Consider the following 10,005-nt stretch of genomic DNA (forward strand, 5'->3'; position numbering starts at 1 on the left):
ATGGCGTAGTTCGGTCAACGTGGGCATTTAGTCACGTGTATCTGTCAAAAAGTTAGAACCAAGCAATGACCGTGGGCATTTAGTCACGTGTATCTGTCAAAAAGTTAGAACCAAGCAATGCAGCTGGTACCTGGACACGATGTATATGACTACTCCCCGCAAAAGTGTACAGGACCTTTGACCCCTTTTTCCGTACCGGTAGTTTGGGGAACAAATTTGACTCTGTCGTTATTGCTTCTTCCCTGTTGACACTGTTGGATACATGAAGGCTAAGGGTTCTTAGACACACTGACATTATTCATCTTCTTTCTTTTTCTTCTCTTCCTCCTCCTTCTACCTTTCTTCCCCCTCCTCTTCCTCCTCTAACTTTTTCTTACCAGACTGAAACACAGAACACTTGGCCGTAGAAGAGAATGTACATGACAGTCTTTTGATCAATGCACGATGTCATTCTTGAAAATGTGCATTCCTATTGTTATGGGCCAGAGGCCTGACAAATCATATACAGAACACTTGGCCGTAAAAGAGAATGTCTCCATAACAGCCTTTCAATCAATGCACAATGTCTTTCTTGAAAATGTGCATTCCTAGTGTCATGGGCTGTCAAACGCGTGCTAAAGCGGACGTGCACCCTCCCCCCCCCCCACCCACATGCCCCACTACAGACACCACAACACCAACAAACCCACACAGAAACAGATTTTTACAACGCATTTAATGTACATAATTATGCATTTGTATGAATGTATATTTAAAAAAAAAATAATGAAAAAATATTTAGAAGGAGCAACAACCGAAGTAACTCTTATTTCCTTCAACAAAGTATCCAAAGGACACTGATGGGTGTGGCCACACAGTCAATTATCAAATAAACACATCAAGTTTACTCGGGGGCACATCGTCTCAACCCCCCTCCTACCAGTATTAAACACAGGTAACCAATATTAAACACAGGTAAGTGTTGATCCAGTCCAACACTTTCTTTCCCACTACCCACAAGTAAGTATCCTGTATGTATGCGAGAATGCGTATGTATGCGTGAAAGAGAATGTCCCTCTAATAGCCTTTCAATGAACGATGTCTTTCTTGAAAACGTGCATTCCTATTGCAATGGGCCAGAGTGTCTGACAATAAAAAGCACACCTTTTTATTTTATTTTATTTTTTACTTTGACTTTGTGTGAGTTTGGCATACCACCTGGCTTTGCTAATTCACCCTTGGTACTGGTCCTGAACTGAACTGAACCGAAATCTCTGGCAACTGCAGAAAGTACGCTACGTGAGCGGCTTCGTGGCCATCATCGCCAACTCGTTCCCCGCCGAGGTGGCCCTGCCCAGCCTGCAGGTGATCCGGGGCAACCAGACCTTCAACGGCGGGAAACAGGTGCGTGGGGTGCCCGAGGTCTCCCTGCTGGTGTCCATCAACGACCACCAGCAGATCTCCATGCCCAACCTGAAAGGTGACAGTAGCGCAGGTTTCTTCTTTGATGTATGTATGTATGTATGTATGTATGTGTGTGTGTATGTACGTATGTACGTACACACACACACACACACACACACACACACACACACATATATATATATATATATATATTGAATCATAAATATCATATTATACATCGTGTCAATATATATGTCTATATATTTTTTTCAAACTTCTTTTTCATTCATTTTCTTCTTGTACTTACATTGTTCATATGCATATGATCATCCCTCAAGCCCCCCTCCCCCACCCCCGCTGCAACCCTCCCCCCTCCCCCTCCCCCGAAAACAAACAAACAAACAAACAGACAAACAACAACAACAACAGCAGCAAGAACAACAAAAACAATAACAACATAAAAACAAAAAAACATGAAACCAACAACAGACAATCCCCCAAATAACAAAAACAAACAAACAAGCAAAAATCAACATAAAATACAGAAGATACACGAACAAAAAGTATATATATCTATGCATCAGGAATAATCATGTAGTTTGTGTATCAAACGTGTACTTGACTATAATTTAAAAAAAAAGAGCAAAATATATGCTCTTATTAGGTCCCCCCCCCCCCCCCCCCACACACACATAATTTGTTATATATAAAGGAGAAAAGGGGCCAAGAAAAGCAACTGATATGAAAATATAATTATGTCCCTGATATATATATATATATATATATATATATATATATGTCTACAGGCATGCACACATTTGCTGTTGTTTTTTGTTTTGTTGCTCATTTGAAGAAAAAAAAAAATCTAACATGCCAACAGATGAATCCCAGTGTTCAGTTCCAGTTTCAAAGACTTGAGATTTCGAAGCGTGAGGGCTAATCTATACCGACGTTACACCACATGTGCTCTGGAAAAAACAACAACAACAACAGCAAAACAACAACAACAAAAACACCAGGAGCAGAGGCCTGACATTCACAGATACCCAGCGTGCTATATGGTCAGACTTTGTGAATACACTGCTCAGCACGTTCCATAGGCAATGGTCAGCACGCGCTATGGAATAACAGTGACTGGGCGCGCCTTGCTGGATTGAGTACACTTATTAGCCAAACCGTGCTGAAATGGGTACAGGAAGCAGGCATACTGTGCTGGTATTGGTGCATATAGTATAACGTGCTGGAACGGGTTCATTAAAAGTTGGCGTATTGTGCTGAAATTGACACTATAAGTAGACACACACACACACTTCCAGAATGGGTACAGTAATTTAGCACACAGTACTGGAATCGGTACACTAAGTAGGCATGCCGTGCACGATGCTGGAATGCGTACAGCAACTGGGTATACCGTACTGGGATGGGCACTGTAAGAAGGCACGCCCTTCTAGAATGGGTACAGTGATTAAGCTTAAGATCCGGAAATAAAAAGCTGGCAAACCAAACTGGAGTGGGTGCTGTAAGTAGGCACACCACATGTCATCACAAGCTGCACACGACACAGTGATGTTAACACGCCACTGAGCATCACATTACCTACCCATCAGAAATAAATTGACACAAAATCCCTCTCTCTCTCTCTTATATGATATATGTATGTATATACACAGGGAGAGACACACACACACAGAATCTATCTATCTATCAATCTACCTATCTATCTATCTATATACAGAGAGAGAGAGAGAGAGAGAGAGAGAGAGAGAGGCGTACGTGCGTACCTACCTACCTACCTACATACATGCATGCTTGCATACATTCATACATAAATACATACATAACAAAAACAAATTCCAAGCTGTTCTGTTACGCACTGTGTGATTGTTCATGTCAACGAAATTCCGATCTCCCATCTCTGTAAAACGACAACAAAACTGAACATTACGAACAATTATCAGAACAGTTTGTGGAGTGATTACTATCTGGCTGAACGAAAGCGTTTTCAAAATAAGTGTTATTATCATCGTGCATTGACAACTCGGTAAATGTATCCCAGTGACAAATAGACTCTAATGTCTTCCTTTGCCCTTTGTTTTGCGCGCGCGCGCGCGCGCGCGTGTGTGTGTGTGTGTGTGTGCACGTGCACGCGCGCGTGTGTGTATCAGAGAACGCAAAAGGTGCAGAAAAAGGAGGAGTAATTTTGTTTAATGTCCCGTCACACATACTAGTAATTGTAGACATTTTGTTCAGCATTATTTTTTCACATTTGAATGTTTTCGTTCGCAAGGTACGAAGGGTGGTGGAGGGGTGAATGGTGAGTTGGGGGAACCCGGGTAGAAGGAGAGGTGGGGGAGGGGTGAATGGTAAGTTGGGGGAACCCGGGTAGAAGGTAGGAGGGGCGGGGGTGAATGGTGAGTTGGGGGAACCCGGGTAGAAGGTAGGAGAGGTGGGGGAGGGGTGAATGGTGAGTTGGGGGAATCCGGGTAGAAGGTAGGAATGGTGGTGGAGGGGTGAATGGTGAGTTGGGGGAACCCGGGTAGAAGGTAGGAATGGTGGTGGAGGGGTGAATGGTGAGTTGGGGGAACCCGGGTAGAAGGTAGAAGCGCGTGCTGCACACGGGACCTCGGTTTATCGTCTCATCCGAACGACTAGACGCTCAGTTTGATTTTCCAGTCAAAGCTGGGAGAAAGGGCGAGATCGGGATTTGAACTCAATCCCTCACGGACACTGTATTGGCAGATGAACGTCTTAACCATTCTGCCACCTTCCTCCATGAGAAACAACTGATAATGAATGCATGAATGTGCATGTATGAGTATGTATGTGTGAATGTGTAAGGCAGTGATGTTTGGAAATCCTTGCCTGCACAGAGGTGTCATCAGGCAACGTGCTGATAGACCTGGAGAACTGCCCCCACCTGTGTTACCTGGCTACCATAGACTGGCGGCAGATCGTGAGGGAAGGCAGTGCGCACGTCACCAACAACAACGCTCTTTGTACGTATACCTACTACAACGTTATTATAATGATGATGATCATAAAGATGATGTTTCAGCTGGGATGTGGTGGGGGAGGGGGATCAGTAAAACGATAAGCAATAGTTGGGCTGTGTGTGTGTGTGTGTGTGTGTGTGTGTGTGTGTGTGTGTGTGTGTGTGTGAATATGTGTGTGTGAATATCTGCACTTGTATATGCGTATGTGTGTGCAGGTCCGTCCTGTTCAAATGTGTGCGAGTGGCCAGGCAGGGGACGTCACTGTTGGGGACCTACAGATGATCTCTGTCAACATCAGAAACGTAATGCTCTCCCTTTATTCGCCATGTCATAAGCACGCTCTGTTTTTTATTTTTGTTTATTTGTTTATTTATAATATTAAACAATTTCCGTCCAAAATTTAATGCACCTCAGTCATCGTTCCAGTGATACATCAATTAATCCCCCACAATCTTGCTTCCCTGAAAAATCAGTCACCAGATTAAACACTCTTCTCTTTAAAAAAATGCTATTTGTGATTCGTCACGTTGTTTCGTTCATGTTATTCCACGTCCTTTGCAACAAGAGAAACAAACAAGGTAATAAGCTGCAAAGAGACAACACACATACACACACACACGCACACACACACACACACATAACCACACACACACACACATAACCACACACACACACACACACTGACACACTGCAAAGAGACAACACACACACACACACTTGAGACACACATGCGCGTGCGCACGCACACACATTTGCACACACACACACACACACATTCTACGCCCCCCTCCCCCACACACACATCCTCCCCCACGCCTCACCTCGTCCCCGTCCGGCCCCCCGCTCCCCCCCCCCCCCACCTTCTCCCTCCCCCCTCCCCACACACATAGAAGTTCGTTCTATGACGACATGACGCACTGCAATAGCCGAATGGTTAAAGCGTTGGACTTTCAATCTGAGGGTCCGGGGTTCGAATCTCGGTGTCGCCTGGTGGGTAAAGGGTGGAGATTTTTCCGATATCCCAGGTCAACGTATATGCAGACCTGCTAGTGCCTGAACCCCCTTCGTGTGTATACGCACGCGGAAGATCATGTCAGCGTTCGGTGGGTTATGGAAACAAAAACATACTCAGCATGCACACACCCCGAAAACGGAGTATGGCTGCCTACATGGTGGGGGTAAATAAACAAAAACGGTTATACACGTAAAATGTTACATGCTTGTCTGAGTGTGTATGTGTGCGTGCCTGAAATATAACTGAACGACACAGGAAACGAATGATGAGCACCCAATGGCAGCCGTCAGTCGGCTCTACCCAGGTAGGCAGCCTGTTGAGTGAATGAACCCGTGTTTCTAAAGCGCTTAGAGTTTGGTCTCCGACCGAGGATAGGCGCTATATAAGTATAAAAAAAAAGAAAAAAAAAAGCCGTGTCGTTTTTGCAGAAGAGTGCCCGTCTTCCTGTGAGCATGGACTGTGTACCTCCCGCCCCCCTGTCTCCTGCTGCTCCCCCGACTGTGCCATGGGCTGTCATGGCCCCTCCCCGTCACAGTGCACTGTGAGTACAGTCTGTGTGTGTGTGTGTGTGTGTGTGTGTGTGAGGAGGGTGGGGTGTGCGCTCGCGCGAGTGCGGGCTGTGTGCGTGCGCGCGTAAGTGTGTGTGTGTGTGCGTGCGTGCGCGCATAAGTGCGTGTGTGTGCGCGCGTGCGTGCGCGCATAAGTGTGTGTGTGTGTGTTTGTCTGTGTGAGCCTCTAAATCTATGTGTGTGTGTGTCAATGTGCCTATGCCTGTGTGTGTGTGTGTGTGTGTGTGTGTGAATGTGCATATGTGTGTGTGTGTGTGTGTGTGTGTGTGTGTGTTACAGGCCTGCAGAGACTACAGGCTGGAGGACGGAAGCTGCTCGTCGCACTGCCCGATGTTCCCGCCTCACGTGCTGAACGGACAGAACTGCACAGCCATGGTCCCAAGACTTGGCGCCATGGACTGAACATCACCACCATAGACTGTCTGTCGACCTCAACGCCGGTGTTACTTTGTGTTGTCAGCCTTCACCGCGTCAAAAGTGCAGAGAAAAAAAATGTGATGTTTCACTGACGGTGATCTTAATAATTATGAATGACAAAATTTCATAATGAAACCCAGTCTACGTATGTTTAGTCTGTCGTTTGCTCTTATGGGTGCATGTTCGGTTTTTTTTTGTTTGTTTTCTTTTTCTTTCTTTTTGATTTCTTAAATAAATATGATATTTGCTTTTCATTCAAAGGTACTCGAATGAAGCTGAATTCTAGTAAGGAATGGTTTTCTGTATGTTTTATGTTGTTGCTTTCCGAGTTTATTGCTTTGTAAAATGTTGAACAATTAAACTTGAATAAAACTGGTTTTTTTTAAAAAAAAAGAAAAAAAGAAGAAGACTGTTTATAGGTAGGTCCGGCCAAATTTTCAAATTTATAGCAGAAACCTCACATCTGCAAGAATGAAAGAGTGCAATAAAATAAGGTGCCACACCCAGTTTCAATGCAATATCTCAAATAGTTTTAGAGATATAGTTTAGAATTTTCAAAAAATTCCGCGATTTTAGCCAATCTTACAAAATGGCATTTTAGGAGTTGTAGTTTGGAATTTTCAAAACATTTCGCGATTTTAGCCAGTCTCACAAAATGGCATTTTAGAACCCGTGTAGAATTGCCACTGATGCATACTCATAGTCAAAAATCTTCATATCAAAATTATATGATCTATATAGTACGCAGAAGACCTCAGACTTTATTTAATTGACTGTTAACGTCATTGGCTGAATGCCAGTGTCATACACTCTGAGGAAAATGCTTATTTACAGCATGTCCGATCAAGAAGTTTTGATGGTAGCGTTACTAAAATGATTGAAACTCAAAAGCTATTGCATCTACATAAACATTAAAGATATTTTCAGGTTCAGGAAAGACTGTAGACTTACAAGACAGCAAATGTTAAAAATAAATCTTGATAAATGACTGCTTTTGATAAGATTATATGAAAAAAGTAAGCAGTTTATTCAAGACGATCGGGGATAATGTGCTCCATTAATACTAAGAATGATTCTCTTTTTAGATATTTTTCAGGATGTGTGTGTGTGTGTGTGTGTGTGTGTGTGTGTGTGTGTTAAAATCAATATATATGCATCACTTTATGTAACTGTTTTCTTGTTTATACATCATTATTAACTACTAATCATCACAGATAATCGTACCAGTTCTGAAGTACAGACATCCAGTTGAACTAAGCTTAATGCATGCTCCGTATCAGTTCTGAAGTATAAAAAGGTTGAAAGGAAATAACTCTCCCTCTCTATTATATATATATGTGTGTGTGTGTGTGTGTGTGTGTGTGTGTGTGTGTGTGATATATGCAGAGAGAAAGATTTCGAAAAATTCGTCTGCTATTTTGACGGAGTTCTTGGCTGTCTTTCATTGTCGGAAAGAAAATTGTTTCACAACAGAAAACGATGATATTAACTAAAATTATGAAACCTATCATTCATATACTTACTAAAATAAATAATGTTCAGTGGTTTTCAAATTAACAAAAAAAAAAAAAAAAAAAAAAAAAAAAAAAAATCCACCAGTATTTGAATCAAAACCTCAGCTACGTTGAGCTATGCGACAAGACTTCCACGAAGCGTGGCATTGAAACCTCAGATCTAAAAACAGATCTAGCTGATCAGTGGTATCAAAAATACAAAGTCTCCACTTTTTCGTTAAACGGACGCTGCTCCTTAAAAAGCTTTCGGGTCATTTTATAAAGCATTTTAGATATGAAAGAATTATATTTTCAGTGGTGGGTTTGACTAGAAGATTTATTTTGTCTGGATGCGCAGTAGAGCGTCAAGAAAAATAAGTAAATTTTGAGCCACGTTTTTTTTTTTTTTTTTTTTTTTTAATAAATCGAGTAAAATATGTCAACTGGAAACTTAGCCCACGTAAAAGTAAAGAACGTGATCTTTTATTTGATATGTCTCTTAAGTCGATTGGTTGTAAGGAGCAATGTCTGTAACCTGTTTTTGTCACCAACCCTCTCAGACATGAAGCAGACGTCGGCAAACTTGTTTACCGCGCTGCGTTTTGAAGAGCGAAGGTTACTCCACTTCGGGCGATCAGTTTCACTCACACTGCCTTACACACACAAAAAAGAAACACTTACAGGAACCAACAAAGGTGGTTTTATTTTCTGATATATCTTTCAGCTCGATGTATGCAGTGTTACGCTTGCTGTGGCGAAGTGAAAAGTGATAAAAATACGATCCGTCAGCCATAGTTACACAGCATTACATTGCGGCCGGACCTACGTACTGTTTACAACGAGCTGTCTCGTTTCTTGTAAGGATGCCCAGCTCCTGAAGGATTTTGACAGAGACAAGCAGCATAGACGTGGCTTTATCGTTCGTTTTCTTCTGCTTCTTCCTCGTTCGCCTCCCGTTAGATGAGCAGCCCGGTGTCCTCGATGAAGGCTGCCGTCCGTCGCAGCTCCTCCAGGGTGCCGTATGACCTATGCGTCATCTTACCGGGGTCGTCCGTTTTCTTATTTACCAGTCAGACGAAATACCATGGAGCAGTTTTTTTTTTTTTTTTTTTTTTTAAATATATATATATTTTTAATGATAATAGGCTGTAAAATAAGTGTTGTTGTTGCTGTTGATGTTATCATTTTTATTTGTGTTGAATTTGCTTTTGTTGTTGTTACTGTTGTTACTGCCAGTGTTGTTACTGTTGTTGTTTACAACAGGGATATTTAAGATGTGTGTGATATATGATAAAAAACAAAACAAAAACAAAAAACAAACAGCTAATAATAATGATAATGATTATTATCTAATATTATAGCATTCTCCTTTATATCATCTTTCCTTAGTATTATCCCATATTGGAGGCTGGAAATATAAGAATATGTTTGATAAAATATGATTTTTAAATGGATGCCGTTCTGCGATTACGATTAAAGTGTTCGTGTTTCTTTCATGTGACACCTTCCCGACGAAGCCTTTAGGGCCAAATTTTGAGGGAAAAAAAAAAAAAAAAAGAAAAGAGAAAGAAATCTTATGAGCACAGAATCTGTGTTGTATTTCTGACTTTATCTGAGAGTTATCACAACTTCCCAGCATCTTTTGTTGAGGCGTGGAGTCAACATTTGCCAGGTGTTTGCTGACACATGAAGAAAATAAATGAATTAAAAAAAAAAAAAATATTGTACTCAATTCCTGTAAGACGATCACACGCACGCACGCATGCACGTACATACACACGCGCGCGCGCACACATTCACACACACACACAGAAACGCGTGCATGCACACACATACACTTTCTCTCTTTCACACACACACGCACACACACACACACACACAAACAAACGCGCGCACACACACATGCGCACGCACATACACACAAAAAGCGCGCGCGCGCACACACACACACACACACACACGGAGCTCGACTATTGACCAATCAAATCGCTCGGCCTTGGCGTTCTGTCACACCCGCCTGTGTGGCAGAGTTTGAGTCCTTTATTTTGCTACACTACACGTGTTGATCTCCCATCTAACGTCTCTCTCTCTGTGCTCTCTGTCTCTCTCTGTGCTCTCTGTCTCTCTCTGTCTCT

General features: G+C 42.4%; 1 protein-coding gene across 1 annotated transcript in view; it reads left to right on the forward strand.

Moving 5' to 3' along the window:
• Positions 1 to 9,579, forward strand: part of LOC143290889 (epidermal growth factor receptor-like) — a 17,634-nt gene extending 8,055 nt beyond the window's left edge. Inside the window, exons 3-7 of the mRNA XM_076600445.1 lie at positions 1,267 to 1,459; positions 4,254 to 4,379; positions 4,592 to 4,678; positions 5,820 to 5,932; positions 6,240 to 9,579. Of these exons, the coding sequence (XP_076456560.1) occupies positions 1,267 to 1,459; positions 4,254 to 4,379; positions 4,592 to 4,678; positions 5,820 to 5,932; positions 6,240 to 6,362 (642 nt within the window). The 3' untranslated portion in view covers positions 6,363 to 9,579. The remainder of the gene's footprint in view (positions 1 to 1,266; positions 1,460 to 4,253; positions 4,380 to 4,591; positions 4,679 to 5,819; positions 5,933 to 6,239) is intronic.
• The last annotated feature ends 426 nt before the right edge of the window (positions 9,580 to 10,005 follow it).

Source organism: Babylonia areolata, chromosome 1 (genome assembly GCF_041734735.1).
Source record: "Babylonia areolata isolate BAREFJ2019XMU chromosome 1, ASM4173473v1, whole genome shotgun sequence".
NCBI lineage: Eukaryota > Metazoa > Mollusca > Gastropoda > Neogastropoda > Buccinidae > Babylonia > Babylonia areolata.